General features: G+C 39.4%; 2 protein-coding genes across 7 annotated transcripts in view; one reads left to right on the top strand and one right to left on the bottom strand.

The window, feature by feature from the left end:
- Positions 1-18,624, bottom strand: part of ABHD17B (abhydrolase domain containing 17B, depalmitoylase) — a 45,470-nt gene extending 26,846 nt beyond the window's left edge. Inside the window, exons 1-2 of one of the 4 annotated variants that reach the window (XM_005604957.4) lie at positions 17,977-18,620; positions 16,911-16,988 (exon numbers count right to left, since the gene is read on the bottom strand). The gene's annotated coding sequence lies outside the window, so the exon portion shown is untranslated. Of the gene's footprint in view, positions 1-16,910; positions 16,989-17,976 lie in introns of all 4 variants that reach the window. The other 3 variants (XM_023627214.2, XM_005604958.3, XM_023627215.2) reach the window with 3 other exon arrangements.
- Positions 18,625-18,823: 199 nt separating this feature from the next.
- The window catches only part of C23H9orf85 (chromosome 23 C9orf85 homolog), a 225,471-nt gene continuing 223,560 nt past the window's right edge, over positions 18,824-20,734 (top strand). For all 3 annotated transcript variants that reach the window (XM_070248446.1, XM_070248447.1, XM_001489559.5), the window contains exon 1: positions 18,824-19,150. In XM_070248446.1, coding sequence (XP_070104547.1) covers positions 19,049-19,150 — 102 coding nt within the window. In that variant the 5' untranslated portion in view covers positions 18,824-19,048. The remainder of the gene's footprint in view (positions 19,151-20,734) is intronic.

Raw genomic sequence — 20,734 nt, 5'->3', positions numbered from 1 at the left:
GAGAATGATACAGAGGGCGCTGGACAGAAAGTCAGGCAAACTAGCTGTCTAGCGTACCTTGTTAGAAGGGAGACTAGTCAGCAGTCTGAGAGCCACTAGGTCCACTGGGGGGACCCTGGGAGGCTTGTAATGGAAAAAGATCTGAAGCCAATGTATATGCTTACTGGGCAGGAAAAACGATCACGGTTCTGCTTGTACTTCAGCGTGACAGACCATTTAAACAAGCACAGCCACCTGAAATGCCTCGATTCTAACCAGGAAATAACCCAGGATGGCTGGGTCCAAATCCATCCCTCCTTTTTATGTTTCATTGTCGACTTTTCATCTCCGAAAATAGCTTCTCCTGGAATTATTAGGAGGCATGGACACGTTAGACTCCTGAGCACTGGAGCAGCTTTGTAGACCCTGTGCTAATCCAATGGACCCATTCACAGTGAGACTAAAACTCATCACTGTCCAACAAGCTACTGTTACTGAGGGGAGCAGGTGGCTAAGTGCATAAGGATGTTACACAGGAAATGTGCCCCAAAGGTCTGAGAGGGGCTTTGAGGAGCAGCATGTATTTGAGCTGCTCTCTTACTATCTTTTAGTGCTGGGGCTGAACAGAAATCATCAATCCCACAGCTTGGGAGTTCTATCCTCTATCTCTCTACCACGCCAACAGCATATTTGTGAGTTTCAGTGGTTGCCATCAGGGAGGTGTTCTTCGATCCAGAAGCCAAGAAGTTATAACCCCTCAAAGACTGATAGAGCAGTACTTACATGCTTAAAGCCTATGTCCTGGCCAAATGGGTATATATATTATCTCTTGGGGCTGAATTATCTGTCTTTGCATCTTATTCTCAAGGCTTTTCTCTCTTTCGTAGAATACCAGCATGGAGAATCTCAGCTCGCTGGCAACCTTAATCAAGTGACAATTTAGGAACTGTTCCCACTGCTGCTCATTTTGCCCTCTTATATAAACTTTGACTGAATCTAGGGGTGGGTGAAGGAAGTTGTAAGTCAATCTAGATCTGTGAGGTAGAGAGGTGCTACAGTACCTTTCTTTGCAAAGTCTGGGCAATCTGAAGACTGTATCAAGTCCTTCAGCCTCTATAATGCCACCTTGTCGATGTTCTAATGCTTAATGAATTGTTTCTTATTAACTCTACCCCAAAATGGTAACGTATCAGGATAACATAATGTGGTATGTTGCTCTCAAAGACTTGACATTGGACAAACCCTTATCTGGGTGGTTCTGAGCTAGGTACTATTTAACCAACTGCATGCAAAATGTGCTATCAGTTTGGGGTCAAATCTGAAAACTACCTTAGATAGCAACAGCATTATTAAGTACATCTGTGTTTCTATGACCCCTGAAACCATACGCAAAGTTTTTAGGGAAAGGATCCAAAACATTTAACAACAGACTGACCTGAAAACTATCTTCTCAAAAATCCGGAGGTTCTTAAGATTTTTGTTACATATTCATTTTATGCTTCTCAAGTCTTACTACAGACCCAATCTAGAACATCTGTACTATATTAATTTCTACAGAGGTATCTGGAAAGCTAAAAGAATGCTTCCCTTCTGTACCTATCTGATCTGTGGTTAAGATAGATCTCTCCAATCCTGCACTGAGGCATTTGTGTCACAAAAGGAATCAACCTGGATCTTAACCACCTATACCTTGATTCTGTAAATGCTCACTCTGTCCCAAACTTCACTCCTATATGACTAATATTCTCGGCTCTAGACAGGAATTTCTCCTTTGCATTCCTGACTTCAATTTCTTTTTTCCCTTTTGGCACTGTACATGATCCAGATTATAATTCTGGTAGCAGACTTCTTATTCCTGGCCTGGGGATATGCCTTCACCTGGGCATTAAGGAATATCCCTAGCTCTGTCACCCTCCCAGTGGAGGTTCCAGACAAACTGGTCAAGACATCATACTTCTAAAAAAATACCTCGAGACCCTAGTGGAGGTAGACTTACAGATATTGGGGAGGGGAAAGGGTTAGAATTTTCATTTGTGAATATAACAAGATGCCATAATTTTAGGGCAAGGCCGCTAGCTTTTTCTAGAAGAAGATTTGTAAAAAGGTATTAAGATTATCGTATCAACAACTGAAGAAACAGGGGATATACACATTTTTCTTCTCCCAAAACACATATACACAACTCTTCATCAGGACTTGGGAATATCCCTCTCCCTATCTTTTAAAAAGCAAATGTCAAGATTAAAAAGAAAAATAGAAGGAATGGATATAGAGAAAATTGATCAAATTTATGTATACATTTTTATGTTTGTGCAAAAAGGGTCTTTTTTCTGAGCTGAAGAAGTCAAATTAGGTTAGGAAATGTATATATCTCTTCTAGTAGCCTTTGGGCTGATTATATGGAAAACTTCTTAGAATAAGGCTTAGGATGCCCATTTGTAGGATTCCAGGAGGAAGTAGGTAGCAATAAGAAAATCTTCAGGTCTCTCAAAGACATATGAATTTATAACCAGAAAAATTTTCAGTACTGATTAATGCTAATACATTGATCTGCCCTTCTTACCTAAAGATTAACCCAAGAAAAGCTACAGCTCTCTCCCTCCCTCTAAGCAGCAGCTCCAAGAATAAGCTATAAAAATTAATTAATAGCAGCTGGCTTAGAGGGCTTCAACGGCTCTAGATTATTAACTTGTTGTAACCTCATTCTACATGAGATATGAAGTCCTCCAGCAAAGAAGAAATTATTTCCTAAATGACAAAACCAAGGCTATAACAACATCAAAGGCTGGAGAAAATATGTGCCCCTTGTTAGAAGCGAGGAAGAAACGTCAACTATCATTTATTTTAAAAAATCAGAAAAACATAAAAGTATAAACAATGACTACTGTTTAAATACAACAGTGTATCAGGTTTCATCCTCTCCACCTTGAATTTCAGTAACTGGTCTGTGTTATAGTGCGAAGAATCCCGGTCCATGAATTAGGCAGGCTGGATTCTAGTCCCCACTGATACTAACTAGCTCTGAGACATTAGGGAAGTCATTTTTCCTTACTGAACCTCAGTGTCCTCATCTCTAATATCAAAGGTTTGGGTTTAACAGCACTTGAATTACATTCTAGCATACCTGCTCCTTAATTTTGAATATAACTATAAAGTAGCTAAGAAGGACTAATAGAGTGAGTGTCTAAATAGAATAAAAACAAAGTAATAATTTATTCCTTCCAAAATGTTCTTTGGATTCTTGGGCTTTCCTATCATTAAATGTATACAGGCTCCAACCTTTCTTTTCTCTGCCAGTTACCTTTGTCCTTGGTTCCTTTAGCTTTTACCTTCTACTTTAGCCTTTTGTTCAGAGATTCCTTTTTTGAAAGAAAAGAATTTTCAACTTTTATGTTGTTATGATGACATTCTCCTGCCTCTAGAACAGACTGAAAATGGAAGTGGGCCAAATTTGCATGCAAGTATTAAACATTAATTCTCAAAATACTAGGCCCTTTCACTAGATCAATTCTGAGATGTAGCCCCTTAAAAATGTTTATTTAGTGAAAGAGTAAAATTGAGGTTATTTAAATTAAGTCAGTTTTACCCTACCACTTATTTAAGAAAGCAGTACAGAGAGGTGGAGTCAATATAAGTCTGTTTAAGCACACAAGAAAAAACACAAAACCACATGGCTTCAGAGAGTATGAGAGTACAATTTCAACTGTTCCTAAAAGTATTATTTTGAGAGAGATATTTTTATCAACCATCAGGAAAACAGAACCACACAAATGCATATAAGCAGCATATAAGTATATTCCTCTTATCTATCAATCCCTTCTCCATATATATAATATCTTTTTAGTAGGGCTACAGGGGGAATTATGGTATTTATGCAGTTTCAATACAATATTTCTTAACAAGAATCATTACCTCTCTTTACAGATTGTGGATCAAGCCAGTCCATCCTCACTAATATGGCCATCTTGTCTATCTACATAAACCGTCATCTCCACCACTTCCTTCTCTGGTTGCCAGCTGCTTCCCCTTAGCTATACTTCTCTGTAAGTAAAGGTTTGAAGAAATACCACTACTTGAAGAAAATGTGTAACAGACACGTGTCACTGTTACTTGTGCTTAATACCTTTCCTGGCCTCAACAAACCAAATTTTGCCAATATTTCTTCAAACACGGAAATTTTACCTTTTGTGGATTTTCTTCAGGAGGCATTAGCAAGAACTAGAATAATTAGTTTGAAGAAGAAATGTTTAAATGCCTAAGAAAATAAGAACAACATTTTTAACAGATTAGGAGTCACTTTTAATTCTTTAAGACCCTGGGAAATCATTTAACTGCCCACTTCATTTGAAATGAAAATATTTGTTTCTTCATTTGAAAATATAAGATAACTGGCCTAATGTTCCTTAAGTGAGGTCTCATGTGTTCTTTGTAAATTGGCAGTCAAAATGCTAAATTTTATATATATTGTATATATTGAATATTATAATTATTGTAATATAATTATAATTATTATAATTCATTATAAGTATTATAATGAAATAATTAACATATAATTTATTATTAATAAATTAGTTCTCTACAGGCTCTTTTCATCTTATAAAAAATTAAGCGCTATGTAATGTGGGGTAGATTTTAAGCTTCAGAAATCAGAGAGAAGTTGTTATCAAAAGACTTTGTGAAGGAGTTAGAACTTTAGAGTTAGACCTGATTTCCAAAACCAGTGGGAGAACCCTCCAGGTTAGAAGAATAATACATGTAAAAGTATGATAGTGAAAAAGAAGTAAAGCAAAGGGTGCAGGTGGAAAGGAGGGAAAAAATTGGGGAATCGGGAGGATCAAATAAACGAGAAATTTAAAAACGAATCTCTGTTCAATAATGTGCAGAAAACCATTATGGTTCTTTACACACGAAACAGAATGAGGCAGTCATTTAGGTGACTACATAGCAGCCTGTGCTGACTTGGATTCACATTAGAATTGGATAGTACTAATGACTTAAACAGAGCACAGTAACTTGGTAACTCATATATTGCTGAAGAATTTTATGTATTTAAATTTTAAGATTTTCAAAAACATATCTCAAACAGGCATACATTTCAACCTGCTATATGGAGGTATGTCAAACACACACTATTAAAATAGAAAATTAAAACAAAGGGCTATCATTTATATTTCAAAATGTATAAACCACATCTTCAGTTATATATCAACACTTGACTACATTTAAAACTGTTTCTCCAAATTAGTAACGTACATAACTTTCTATGATGCAAAATACATTAATCTTGATTTACTAGATATTTCAGTTAATGAAAATTTTGTCTTACATTCTCCTTTTAAAGAGACAAGTAGCAAACAAGTGAATATTGGAGACTTTTTTTTCTTTTAGAGACAATTTCTACACTAGGTCTGAAAAGTATCTTAGGTGAAGCTGACAGAGAACAATTTTACTGACCCTGTGTTCCAAGCAATGCAACTGGAGAAGAGTGGGATGGAGGGAAGGTAAACAGAGGTTGCAAAAAACGGTTGAGGCAAATCCCTGATACCTGACTTAATCTGACAGCTAGGTTTTGGCAGTCTACATGTCTAGTGTGATCTCTGATGTAAACAGTTATACTATTTAAAATGAGTTCTTATGCGCCTGCCTCAATTTTAATGTGAGAAGACTGAACTATAAGATCTAAAGCTTTTTCAGCAAGAATATTTTATTATACTAAATCTTCTCTCTCCTCTGTAATCTGTATGGACTTTTTGGGCATCATACCCTATGTTCATATTATCTTTCTTTATACAACTAGATATGGTTCTCTTCCTTTCCTTGCCCCTACAGAAAGAGAAATCTGCAAAAATTAAGAATACCAAGAATATAAAAATAGCCTCTAAATACATTTCTAAAGAAAAAAGTAAAACCTGTGGGAACATTACTAAAAAGAAGTCAAAACAGTATCAAATAGCAGGTTGTTTTCATCGACCTCAATATCTTAAAGTCTAAATACAAAAAGAGAATTCAGTTGGGAAGTTACTCAATTTGTCATCCTTAATTGTAGAAGAGCACACATGCAATTCTCCTGATTTCCTGAAGTTACCTTTTCTACCCTTTTACAGCAATTCCCAGGCTCTACAAATGAAAGGACTGACCAGGGTTACCTAGAATAAGACAACAGAAGGAATCCCTCAAAGTGTGTGAGTAAACAAATGGAAGAATATTTGAGAGTAAGTGTGAATTTTTTCCATTTATGTGTTCTCCTAATCCACGATTTCTTTTCTACATAGCCTACAAGGTGATCTCCTGCTTCAGAACGTGATGGCTTCCCTCCGCACTTATAATAAAAACTAACTTCTCCACAGGTCCTTCAAGGCCCTGCAGGATCTGGCCCCTACTTAGCCCCCAGCTTAGCCCGATCCTCTCCTCCTCCATCACTATAGTCGCAGTCGCCCTCACCATCTTTCAGTTCCTTGAAAGCATGAAAGTTGTTTCCACACCGGGGTTTGCATACATGCTTTGCTCCCTCTCTACCTGACTTCTCATTATTCCAAGTCTCAAATGCCACTTTTTCAGAGAGAGAAATCTAAATTAGGTTATTCTTTCTCACAGCACCCAGTTCTTTTCCTTTATAGTTGAAAGTTGTGATCCCTGCCATGTATTCACCTGTGCGCTTACTTGATTAATGCCTAATGTCGTTACCATGAGATAGTGACCATGTGTGTTTTCTTCAGCAGTATACAGGCAGCTCCTCATCAATAATAATCTACTAACTAAATGAAAAAGATAAGAGTAAAGAAAATAAGAACCCAATGATATGACATTTAGTAACCCAACTGATGATGCAGTCATACTTAAAGACCTGACAGAGTATAAACTGAGATAATGCTAAATATAATCAAAATAGGTTTTGTTTTGTTACTTTGAACCAGGATTCACAACCCTAATGTATGTAATTTATGACTTGAATCTTTCTGGAAACTATGATAATTAACGAATTGTGTTTCTATTTACATTGTACTCTATGCATTAAAAAAAATCTCTGATATAATTAAAAATCTCTAAGAGAGGCAGTTAAATAAACAGACCACTAAGTTGAAGATAATTACCATACATACAACTTGCTAATTGGAGATATGTTTTATCTAGATAACGTCCATTAACTGCAACACAGCAAATCAATTTCCTGATTATAAATCTATAATACTATATTTTTATATATTGTTACATCATGAGCAACCTTTGATGAGGCTGGGAAATCCTTTTTTTTTTTTTTTTTTTAAGATTTTATTTTTTCCTTTTTCTCCCCAAAGCCCCCTGGTACATAGTTGTGTATTCTTCGTTGTGGGTTCTTCTAGTTGTGGCATGTGCGACGCTGCCTCAGCGTGGTCTGATGAGCAGTGCCATGTCCGCGCCCAGGATTCGAACTAACGAAACACTGGGCCGCCTGCAGCGGAGCGCGCGAACTTAACCACTCGGCCACGGGGCCAGCCACCTGGGAAATCCTTTTTTTAAAGGGTTATTTGGATAGTGGCAAAAGAAAGTTGAAATGCTTCCTGACTAACTTGGGAAGCCATTTTAGATAGCCCAGTCCTCATGAATTATCTTGAAGAGATAATTTAAGTTTTGTATTGGCAAAAACTGAACATTCTCTTATGTTTGACTTAAGAATTTCTTTTGGGGTGAAATGTATGCTGATGGGAATGATTTACATCCTTGAAGCATTCATTTTTAAGTGACTGGGCATTTACAGTAAGTGATTTGTTCCTCTTGCCCCCAGGTGCAGAAAACATCATCCCTATGTGATAAGGTATCAATTGATGACCTAACACTACCACAAAAGAAGCAATTTTGTTTTTAGAAGTGCCTCACCTTGCCACCTAGTCAGGTTAGGCAACTGCAGCTGCTGAAGGAAGACCTCAGCTGGCGGAGCCTATCCCCACTTGAACCTAAAAGTAGACCACAGAGTGACTGGGATACTCAGATGGCAAGAACCCTAGTTCCTCCCTACTTCTCCACCTTTAGGACCAACATCAGGCATGTTAGCAAATGCCTTGCTAACTATCTCCATATCCTCCAGGACTTAGAGGAGAAGAATGTTGGCAATAATGGTGGCTCTAAGTCCCTGAACATCGCTATGTTTCTGTATTACTCTATTTTCCAGTGCCACCACAGCCAGCGGCAGAACTTCAGACTAAAAGAGAGGAATGTAGACCCTAGTTCAGTTCTTCACTTTAGTAGGAAGCCTAAAAAATGAGTTTTCTATATGTTGATTAAAGATGTACTGTTATAGTTGGTTAGGCAATATTTACATTTCTATAACAGGTAAGTGAGTTTATGCATGAAGTATAATATTCCCAAACTGGGACAGGTAGGGCAGTAAGCAATAGTACAAAATACTGTTAGACCAATCTGATTTCCTATTTCTAAAAATACTTAGATTTACCACGACTTGCAGCAATTTTTAAAATAAGCCATAATAAACAGAACCCAAAGTATCTAATAAATTAACAAAAGGAAAGAGTTCATGAGTTAACGCTACATATTTCTCAGAGTTGCTTCAGCTTATCGTTCATTTTATTAATTTTTCAGAAGTTTGGTAATGGGAACCCTTAGAAATCAATCTGCAGCAAAGCAAAATAGGAAAGAAGTTTCTAAGGTAGGGGAATACAACATTCAGTTTCTTTGAACATAATAAAATGTTAATCTATAACAACTGAAGTTTGCTATAAAACGGTAATAAAGTGCTATATTTCTGTATATAAAGTTTTCATTTCACGAGTCTTTCTTGGCAAGGGTGGTTTGAAGACTGATGCTAGTCTATGATAAAGTTTTTACTATTCTTTGGCAAAATGAGAAAAGCTAAGGACAAAAGTAGTGTGTTTAATTAATTTAAAAATTTGCCTTCTGTTCAGAGATTATGTTCTTTCTACTTTTCCTAACATTAAAATAAATCTTTTTGTGAAAAATAAAACTTCCGTAAAAAATTTAAAAGTTTAAATATTTTAATTTTTTTGAAGTGATTTTACTGGGCGAAACTTAAATTGGGAGTATCTTATTATTCTTCTCTTTTTTTTTGGAAATTTGACCAGTCCTCCCCAAAATCAAAAGTTTTAGGGGGCTGGCCCCGTGGCCGAGTGGTTAAGTTCACGCGCTCCGCTGCAGGCAGCCCAGTGTTTCGTTGGTTCAAATCCTGGGCGCGGACATGGCACCGCTCATCGGGCCATGCTGGGGCAGCGTCCCACATACCACAGCTAGAAGGACCCACAACAAAGAATATACAACTATGTACCGGGGGGCTTTGGGGAGAAAAAGGAAAAAATAAAATCTTTAAAAAAAAAAAAAGTTTTACAACTACTGGGCTTTGGGGCTAGACATAAATGCAATAAAATCACAGCTTAGTTACCTTCTAGCTGGGTAGCTTTAGACAAATTACTTCTCTGAGCCTCAGTTTTCTTCTCTGTAAACTTTGCATAGTTGCTAGGAACATTAAATGAAATATCTAAATCCCTAGCATTATTGGATGTAGAAAATGATGTTCTTTTACTTAGGGCGGGCAGGCATGTATTTGATAATCTCCTTCTGGACCCTAGAAATCAATTAATCAAATCCTGATTGCCTTTTCACTCCTAAGATGTCTCACTTCCTCATGCCCAATCCCTCCACACACATTCTGGAGGATTCCAATGCCTCTTCAGAGACCCTGCCTAGTAATTACCTTCTCTGTATGTTTCCTGTATCTTCAGCCTCTCCTGTTCTACTGGTCCACCTCTTCTGTTATAAACATATTCAAGACTCTCCTCTTAAAAAAAAAAAAAAAAAAGGCATACGTATATCTGGATTCTAACTACTATCTCTGAGTGTCCTTCAGAATCAAACTTCTTTACTTCTCGCTTTCCACTATTTCCCATCAGGCTCAAAATGAATTGTGATCTAACATCTATCATCAAGTTGTTGATCCACTTAGGATCACTGATAACCTGTTATAATTTCAAAGTGCATTGGATATTTCTCAGTTTTCAATTTACAAGATCACTTTGTAGCATTCAAACACCACTGTCCTTTCCTTCCTTCTTGAAACTAACTAACTTCCAATCTTGGCTTTTCTAGCGACCTCTTCAAAGGTCTGATTGATTTTTTTCTTTTTGAACAGATTGGCAGTCTTTCATCTTCCTCTTATCTTTTGTTTAACTCGCCCAAACCCATGGCTTTAACTAACACTTTGGTCTTCTTTTGTCTTACTGTCTTTTTTTCCTCAACCATACCATGGCTTTAACTACCATTTATACACTAACGATGCCTAAATCTAAAAGACTTAAATCTCTGGGATAGACCTCTCCCTTAAAGTACAGACCCCGAATATCTTCATCTGTATGTCCCTCCTTCCTCCTTCAATCAAGGCCTATCTTTCACATCTCTCTCTCTCTCTCCATTCCGTCAGCCATATCTTAGCTCAAGCACTTTTCTTTTAATGTAAGAAAATCACTCACCAATATAATATCTCATATCCCTCTAATCCACACTCTACACTGCTGCCAGCTGATATCACTTTCCTGTTTAAAATCTTTCAATGGGCCTTACAAGCACTCTCGAATAAATCTAAATTCTTTAGCATGCCATGATTTCCACACCCTCTCTGCTTCCTGGTCTATAGCCTTATTTCTGAGCACTACCTTATTCATTCATTCCACTGAACATACTGTTCCTCAATAAGAGACATTCTTTCTTGCTTCTATGCCTCTGCCAACATTCTACACTGTTCCTTCTCTGTTGGTAAAATCCTCCTCTCTCACTCTCACCACTCCTTGCTACAAATAAGTGAAACAATCTCTACCGTTTTTAAAAAGCCTTTAAGTTTTACTTCTTTCTCCAGAGGGGAAAAAATCTCCTGTGAAGTATGCTCATGTTGACAGATTTAGATAATCTCTTTAGTGAAAAAACTTCTTTGTGTGTGCATATGCACATATTAGGCCATGAAGCAAAACATCTTTCTTCTGAATTCTAACAAACACAAAATTGACAGCCATTACCCTGGGGAATTGTATCAGAATGTCCTTAACGTATAATTTTAAAAAGTCCTCCTCACTCCTAATAACTTTACTACCCTAAATCTTTATTAATAAAAGTGACATGAGGTCTGTTAAAAAGCTCTGAAGAAAATATAACCTCTAGTGTTTCAGATATAAGCTTGTCAAACCAAGCTATTGAATGGCATCATTTTCTTGCTAATAACTGATGTGCAGAGAATAATTTTTACTTTTAAGGGTGGGGATGGCAAAGTTAGAGAGTGAAAAATTATCAGTACACCAAGCAGTGCACTAATCCGAAACAAAATATCTAGGTCATGGTCTACAGATGGCATTTGGGGGAAAAGTTTATTACAGGAATTATTTCAGTTGATTTTAACTTTCAAAACATATTTAAGAACAATCTAAATTCAGAAGCCAAACAAGTTTATTGCAATTGATAAACTGATAATGTCTTCTATTTTTGTTCCCAGAGGTACTTACTTGCTTTACCTTAGGTTTCTTGGGACTAGAATGGAGACTTGTCTACACTAAGTTAATGAGGCTGTTTCAACCCCCTTTTTCTTCATCCTGACCTACATTAAGCATATAGTTATTTTATTAATCCTATTCTTTTAATGTGACTACATCCTAAAAATAAATCTTAAATACTCCAAAGCAGCCATAGTAAAGAATTTCTTCAGCAGGATGTATTTTTAAGGGTAAAGACCTGTAGCACTATTGCCAAGTATCACCTCGTTAGACACTGAGAAGTTCCATGGGGAAAAAGTGAAAATAAAGTCATAATTAAAATACTGTTTATGTCTTAATGATTTTCTAAAGGCCATGATCTAAAATATTACATAAGTTACATATTTTTGCTTGTATACTTTAAAAAGAGTCAATTTCAACAATATCACAGAAAGAGAAAAAGGAGAAGCATAGTGAAAACAACCAAATGTAATCAGATTCGATCCAAATTCTCCTTGACTTTCCGTGTCACTTTATGCCATTTAGCAGATTCAGTTCCTACAAGTGCAAGATGATACATATTCACTGCTTCCGTAACAAAGATGATGTGTGGCGATTAATGAGCTAATGCCTATAATACATTTTGAAGCTTTAGCATTAAGACACTCTACAAATACAAAACACTTTCTCAACAAATCTGCATGAAATGATTTTCAAATAAAAGATTTAAATGTAGTTTACAAACGACTATGTGTTAGTGAAATAGAGTACCACACTGACTGGTTCTTCCCATTAATATTTCAGAATTGGTGAGATAAAATTTATCAACTAATCACACAGATAATTATACACTGTGATAAATGCTATGAAAATAAAGTAGAGTGCTACATGAGAACTGGGTCGGGGCAGGAGGTAGGTGCTTTCACTTGTTATCTCCTTTAATCTTAATAATACTTTTCTCAGGTTATCATCCTTTTCACACACGAGAAAATCAAGGCTTCAGGTTGTTAAGTCAATTAACTTGTTCAAGTTCACCCAACTTGTTAAGTGGGAGAACCAGGAACACAGGCTTAACTTAAAGACTATATTCTGTCCACTCGTCCAACATTTTGCTAATATCTGCACGGCTAATGCCCTCACCACACATCTCTGCTCATTCTCCTCTTCTCAATGAGGCCTACTCTAATCACCGTACTTAACAGGTCAAACTGCCTCCTTGTTTCCCTTCTACCCATCTCTTTTTCTTTAGAAGTGTTTATCACTTTCTAACATATTAGCTATTTTATTTATTGCACATATTGCCTATGGTCCTCTGCTGGGTGGTAAGCTCCAGGAAGTTTTGTTTACAGATGTACCCCCAAAACCCAGAATAGTGACTGATAACACGGTAGACACTGGCCCATTTTTCCTTTCCCATTTTCATCTTTAACTGTATGCAAGAACTTGTTTAACCATTCTCACTTAATTCCCAGGAAGATAAAGCAGGGCCTATATCTGAGCCAAATTAACACTAAAATAATAAATTTGGTGAAATTCTATTAAAAAAATTATGGTAATAAGTACCATTTAAAAAATTCTAGCCTTGGGGCCAGCCCTGTGGCTTGGTAGTTAAGTTCAGTGGTCCAGGTTCAGTTCCTGGGTGTGGACCTACACCACTCATTGGGAGCCATGCTGTGATGGCAACTCACAAACAAAATAGAGGAAGATTGGCAACAGATGTTAGCTCAGGGCGAATGTTCCTCAAGCATTAAAACAAACAAAAAAAAAGAGGCAACAGATGTCAGTCAGCTCAGAGCAAATCTTCTTCAACAACAAAAAGTTCTAGCCTGAATAAAAAGTGATGAAAGAACATGTAAAACAAACGATGAAATGTGGAGGATGCAAATTAATGATGAAAGATCGTGCTTAAGAGGGCTTGCTCACTTTCTATGATGGTTTAGAGGCTGAATGTGAGGCACAGATGAAACACAGGAATCAGAATACTCTAAAGCAATGTTTCCCAAACCTTATAGATTTCAAAAACCAGCTAAATTAAAAAAAAAAAAGGTTGAAATGAAAGAGTTGCCAAATTTTAATTCTGCCACAAAGCAACACTGCAAACTAAATACAACCTACTATCACTATAATTTCATCAGAACACATTAACATAAAAAATGACTAATTTCAGTATAAAGGGTAGTCATTTCTATCAAGTAAATTAGATTCACAAACACTTCACTATATAAAAAGTTCCATGTGAATTTAAGATTTAAATGTGAAAAAGTAAAACTTTAAAAAAAAGCTGTAACAGAATCTTTATGACCCCAGGATAGACAAGACCTCCTTTAAAGATGAAAAAAAACTTGACATTACAATTAAGAACAGCTAGTCATCAAAAGATACCATATTTAAAGTGAAAAGATGTGCTAAGAGTAGAAGACATTTGTAAAACCTAGTAAGTACTGTTATCCAGAATACAGAGAAAGCATTTACAAATCACTAAGATAAACAATCCCACAGAAAAACCAAACAAGCAATTCATAGAAAAGAACTGTGAATGGTCAAAAAAATTAACAGAAGTGTTCTCAACTACAGGACTAATTGCTGAGATGCAAATGAAAAACTATATGGTACCATTTCATCCTCCTCAGAATGCCAAAACTTAAGAAGTCTAAAGTATTTGGAAGGTGGGAAAGGAGACTCTCTCATATCCATTACTGATACAAACACTTTGGAGAGAAAACTGGTAGTTACCTAATAAAGTTCAAGAAGCAGCTCACACCCCGTGTTCTAGCAATCTACTACCAGATTTATATCACAGGGCACGCTTTCTCAACAACAGCTTTTGAGTTGTTATAACGAAGGAGGGACCACTGAACAGATGCCAGGGACCCCAGGTACTCTTGGTACATACAGAAAATGCTGCCCTGTATCACACGACTTTTGAATACTCTGCTGGACACTCATTTAAGGGGCGGGGGGGGGAATAAGGTCAGATATTTATAAAGAAGACAGAGTGTATCTGTATTGTTTTAACATAGATGAAGATTTTTAAGAATGCAATCACTGAGTAAGTGAGAGGACTCAACTTTCATTTTCGTTCAAACTTTACTGAAAATAGTTCGTGATTTCAGAAGCTCATTTATCGACAACAGTGCAACCACTGGTATTTGAATGGGCGATTCAACACACCTGTCATACTCATGGTGGTACCACCCACTGGTACAAAGTACTGGCTACTATGTTTCTTCCAGCAGTGATTCTTAGACTCTAAGGTACACACAAACAACCTGAGAATCTTGTTAAAATTCAGCTCTGAGTCAGTAAGGTAGGGCCTGAGGTTCTGATTTCTAACAGGCTCCCAGAATTCTGATGTTACTGGTCTACCATTATACTTGGTAGCAAGATTAGAGCATGGCTGAGCCCTAGCATTTACAGAGTGAAATACATTACTTTGCTATAAATTGCTTCTTATATTTCGCTAAGGGCATTATCTTCTTTAAAATATGAATGTAAGCTTATTATTATGAATTTCATTTCAGGACAGTGTTGAGGAAGTCGTAAAATCTTTCTCTAAAAATGAGATAGAGGGTCAAGAACCACTGCCCTAGAGGAAGTCTTGCACATGTGCTTAGTAAACATATACAAGAATATTCCCTACAGCACCAGTAAATAAGCAAACAATTGGAAACAACTAAAATGACCAACAAATCTGATATAGTCATATAATGAAACACACACCATATTGCAGTAAAAACAAACTGGAGCTACCTGAATAAACAGGGATAAATCTTGTCAAACTGAGTGAAGAAAAGCTACAGATTCAAACATCATTATCTAAATAGTCTCAAAGCATTCAAAGAAAATTTATATAATATTCATGGATATAAAGGTATGTAATAAAGTACAAACACACGGATGGATAGGAAGGATACATATCAATTTCAGGTTAGTGTTCGGGAGTGGGGAAAAGAGGGAGTAGAATTTAAGAGGGGTATAAAGTAAAGAGGAAGCTTCATTTTGTTTTGTAGTTTTATTTCTTCAACTGAGTAATAGATGCATGGATATTCATTATATTGTATGTTGCCAATACTTATATTGCTATAGTATTTCTCACTTCACCTGAATTGGCAAAAACTGTTGGGCCTAGACAGGTGTTGGAAAACACTGCTCCAAAGGTTCAAGTCCAAAGGTTCAAATTTGCTTCTTACAAATTGTGTAGCTTCAGGCAATTTGAATAATTAAACTTCTCTGGGATTTATTTCATCTGTGAAAATGCCATAAAACATCACTTTTCCTCTCAAACTCACAAGGCTGGGTTTGAGAGGTATATAGGGCAATGTACGTGAGAAATTTTTAACAAGGTGGGAAAGGTAGGAGTAATTTTTGAGAACTAAGAGCAAAACCCTGGATATATTGGAAGTAAAAGCTACCAGTAAGTAAACCAACCAAGGCAACTTATCACTCTTAATTTTCTTGTCATCGCTGAACGTAAAGATACAACACCAATCTCAACATGGAAAAAATTTTGAGTTTCTCAATTCCTAAATGATGGCATATAGACGGGCATTCTCCCTACCATGTTTCTTTAAGCTAAGTGATCACCAAGGAGTTGAAATTTATAATACCAAAACAAAGTAAGAGAATTGCATTAAAAAGTATTCTATTTAACTAAAACAATCAATGTCACATAACCAGAGTAACTGTTGGTTCTCACTGCCCTGTCTATAAAAAGAGCACGTGGCATGTTTTATTAGCCCTATATTACAGATGGAGAAACTGACTCAGATGTGGGGTAGCTTGCCTGGAGTTTTAGACCAATTCAGTGACAGAAGTTGGAACAGACACTAATTGCCTAGTTCTGTGTTTATTAAGCTACCAAAAACATTACTTTGCCATGATGCTTTATGGTAATCTTGTTTTGTCACAGAAAACACAAAATTCTTTATCATATGTCATTTTGTACACATTTCAAAATGGGCAAAGATACTCAAGGAAACAAGCCACTTATCAACTACACTACTGCACAGCAAGGGACAAAATTAAAACTGCCTAGCCTGCTAAATATCTAATCCCATCCTTGCCAATTAACCTTATTAATATTAGAGTAGGAGAAAAGAGAGGTCAAAATGTGGGTGAGGGTGCTCTTCATTTCCTCCTGGACCTCAAATAATATAGCAACTATCGCACAACAGGGATTATGTTTCTTTCCTAAGTTGAAACATGGCTATCTCCACTGTTCTTCGTTAAGTAAGCCATCACCCCTACTCCCAATACAAAAATTTACCAACAAGCAAAGAGGTGGGCAGTCCCAAATTAGAACACTGGCAGTTATGATAATTATCAAAATACTGGATATCATATATCAGATATGTCACCCAAATGAGTTTATGCTATGAACATATGAAGAAACAAACTCTTTATGGAGAAAAGTTCATTTTATTCTAAGTCTTCCTGTTAACATAAATAGACGAACGTTATTACAACATGTACCTGACTTTTTATTCAGACTCATTAGGCAGTTTCAAATGCTGACACGAAATCTCCAAAATTCTTTATACTAACTGGAGCCTTAAAAAAAAAAAAATCAATGAATCAGGTTGCGGATCAAGTATTATATATGAGAGAAAATATTAAACAGGGATACCTTTTCATAAACTAAGCCAAAATTTAAAGGTCACCCTCTCTGTATTCCGTTATTCATCCTTTTGCTTACCAAATTCACCTCACTGATTTACATCAAAGCATTGTTAAAAAAATACTGGCACTGGCAGCAATCTCACCATGGATCAAAGCTCTGAACATTTTCTTTAAACAAGAAGCCGGGGTTAAACTCCTGCTTTACAAAAGCCCTCCACGACAGTACAATCTAACTTGACACAACTTGGGTTTCAGGGTTAAAAAAAAAAATCCAAACAAAACCTCTAATTTGCCAATTCAAAAACAAGTCCTGATGAGCCTACTCTAGAGTTCGAGAACAGGTAAGATTAAAGTTCAACCATCTCAGAAGCAGCCCGAGGACCCGAGGGGAATACACAGATCACCGGGCAGGTTCGTTCTCAGATCGAGGCTGGCACACACGAGGACATTCCGGAGAGAGCCTGCAGCCATCGTGAACCTCACAGCGAGCCAGGCAGGGGAAGGGGACCCTGACCCCATCTCTCCGGCCACGGAGAGAGAAGCGCCAGGAGATCCTTCTCTGCAAGGAAGACCCAAGACCTTTCCCAGTCTGTCTGTCTGTCCGTCCGTCCGTCCGTCCGTCCGTTCCTCCCCCGCCCCCTGACTCCCGCAGCCTTTCCGACTGCAGGGACCCTACCACCTCTCCCCTGCCTGGAGCCACCGGAGAATCCTCCCCCGAGCACTGACCCGCCCGGGAGCGGCTTGCCCGCGTTTCCCCGGCGCCGAGAGGGATCCCGGTCGCCAACAACAAAGCCGCCTCCCGCTCCCCTCCCCCGCGCGGCCCGGCTCGTCGCTCCCTCCCGCGCTGCGGCTCGGGCCCAGCGCCCCCTCCCCTCGCCCGGCCGCAGCCGCAGCGCCCCGGCCCCCGCGGCCCGCGCACCTGCACCTGAGCGGCCCCGGCTGGGGCGGCAGGCAGAGAGGCCGGGCGAGAGCCTCGGCCGCCGCGCCGTCCTCCGCACGCCGCGATCCGCGCCGCCGCCGCCCTCTCCCGAGCTGCGAGCGGGCCCGGCCGAGGAGCGGGGCCGAGGGCTGCAGCCCCCAGCGCCGGCACGAACAAGCACCGCGGCGCCCGAGGGGGCCGGCTCGCGCTCCCGAGTCTCGCCTGGCGCCGGCGCTGCTCTTCCACACGGGCTCGCGTTCTGCTGACTAACGGCCCCGGCGCGAGGCGCTCGAGCGGCCACCGCCGCCGCCGCCGTCGGCTGCTCTCGGGCCTCACGTCCTGCGAGGCCGTGGTCGCCGCCGCCGCCACCTCCCTTTCTGGCACCGCAGACACCACCGAGAGCCAGCCAGGTCTTTCTTCTCTTTAATCCTCCCTGCGCTGCTCCTCCTCAGCCTGCCCGCCGCGCGGCTCGCTCTCGAGGCGGGAGGGAGGGGAAGGGAATCGAGGGGGCGAACAGAGCCCTCCAAGCCAGGAGTTGGTCACTGACTGGAGGAAGGTGCCAAACCTGACCCGGGCTCCAGCCTGCGAGCGGGCCGGGGGCGGGTCGCAGCCCCGCTTAGCCCAACCTCCACCAATCACAAGCCGCGCAGAGGAGTCGGGCGCCGGGAGAGGCTGAGCTGAGTCGGCAGGAGGCGGGGATTGCGGAAAAGAAGAGCCAATAGAAGCAAAAGCTCCCCGCCCCTCCGCCTTGATGGACTGCCACGTTCGGACCAATGGGGGAATTCTCGCTTCGGAGAAAGCGGGATTTACACGCCGGGTTTGAGAGGGAGGCTGTGCGGAGGGGGAGGGGTCGAGGCTGGGCCGCGTGGAAGAACCTTGATGGAACTGAAAGGCAGGACGGTGTCCTTTGACCTCCGCGCGGAGTCACGTGGGCTGAGGGGGCGGGGACGGAAAGCTAGATGAGTTCCTTCCGGGTCAGTGACAGAAGCGTCAACTTCGTGGGGTAGTTGCTGGCGTTTTGGTCTCCCCTGCATCTTCCTTTGTCCAGCGCGAACTGATTGTGGTTCCGGCGATGAGCTCCCAGAAAGGGAACGTGACTCGTTCCAGGCCTCAGAGGCACCAGAATACGTTTAGCTTCAAAAATGACAAGTTTGATAAGAGTGTTCAGACCAAGGTAGGAACCTGCCTGTTGCACTAAATCTGACTCCAGGAAGGAATAGTTCAGTGGAGGGGAAAGAGGAAGTGAGAGGAGTTGGCGAGGGAGAGTGTGGACCGCAGCCCAGAGTTAGTTTTGGCCGCAGTGCAACCTTTTCTAAAATGATATTCCCACGCCCTTTCTTTGACCTGAATGTGTTGTCTCCTCGTAAATATTTTTAGCCGCTACCGCTTAACTCATTGCGCAAAGAGTGAACGGGACCCTCATCAAACCGGAAATGCAAATAGGGAAACTGAGTCGTTGAACTCCCATCTGGGTCACATACTGGCAGTAGGAAAACGAGGTTTATGGAACGAATGTCACTTTGAAATTTTGCCCTAAGTTTATGCAGCCCCTATTCCTTTTTGGAAAACCCCAAGCCCATAGCTTTGTAGGGAGAGTGTGAAGGATTAAGCGTTCTTAGCCACAACATAGTGGAGAGTACCTGTTTCTTTTATAAGATGTTCTGAGGATCAAATTATTTGTTTAAAGTAAAAATGCTTGTTTTTCTGTTTATAAGTCGTTTACCTCTTTAGCAGGATTTCTGTAAACTGGAAGAAAATTAAGACTGTCGAGATAGCAAGAGGTCTTGGGTTGTGTGCAACTACGAATTTGCTTCAGGCATCTCTCCCTCCCTCCATAGCTGTATGTAGAGGAGATAATTGAAGACAAGGGCGTTTTGGGGGCCACCAGCACATCAGATAAACATGATAATTCACATAAATTGGAGTTCAAATTTACTAGGTGTGTGGCTTGAGTTATTTAATATTTAATTTCTCTGAGCCTTACTTTGGTCTCAAGTGAGAAACCTACCAGGATTGTTGTGTTGTGAGGCTAAACTAAATGATGTATATAAATGGTCTGGATCATAATGTGTCCAAAAAGTGATTAATTTCTCAACATTGATTAAGAAAGCAAAGTAAACTGTTTGTGGTAACCAGTGGTCTGCTTTTCCTCTTTCGGTCTTCACTAACTCTACAGATGTGTAATGAGCACCTTCCGTGTGCAAGGCCCTATGCTCATGTGTCTACAGGGTTAAAAAGAGTTGATTCTGCTTTCAAGGAATTTATAGTTTTCTGGGTCCTTGGACAACAAGCAAGCACAAAGAGATATAATTACAAATTATGATAAAGTCTGAGGAAGGGAAAGATGGTTCAGTAAAGAAGAATAAGGAGGGATGTTTTCATTTGGGTACTCAGAAGACCTCTCTTTCCCTTACTCAGATTCAGAAAGAAAACCTGGGGCAACATTTGGGAATGCTTTCTCAAGTTTATGCCTCTTATCAATAGGTAAACCAGAATAAAAAGCTGTGCTAGTCTAAATAGATGTCTGTCTTGTCCTGTATTCTTACTCTTAGTTTTTGCACAAGCATTTGATTCTGATTGCTTTTCATTGGATGATAAAAAGCAGCTTTAATAAGTATTTAGCTACAGTGTAGCTTACTGCACTTCTTGCACTTGTAAGTACCAGAATTCTTGAACTTGTACTTCTTATACTAACACTTCTTCCTAGACGTCTCATACTTGTACTTTTCATTGTGCATATTCTTGGTGTTATCTAACA

This window comes from Equus caballus, chromosome 23 (genome assembly GCF_041296265.1).
Source record: "Equus caballus isolate H_3958 breed thoroughbred chromosome 23, TB-T2T, whole genome shotgun sequence".
NCBI lineage: Eukaryota > Metazoa > Chordata > Mammalia > Perissodactyla > Equidae > Equus > Equus caballus.
Note: the sequence above shows the minus strand (reverse complement) of the source record. Positions and strands in the feature narration are given on the sequence as shown.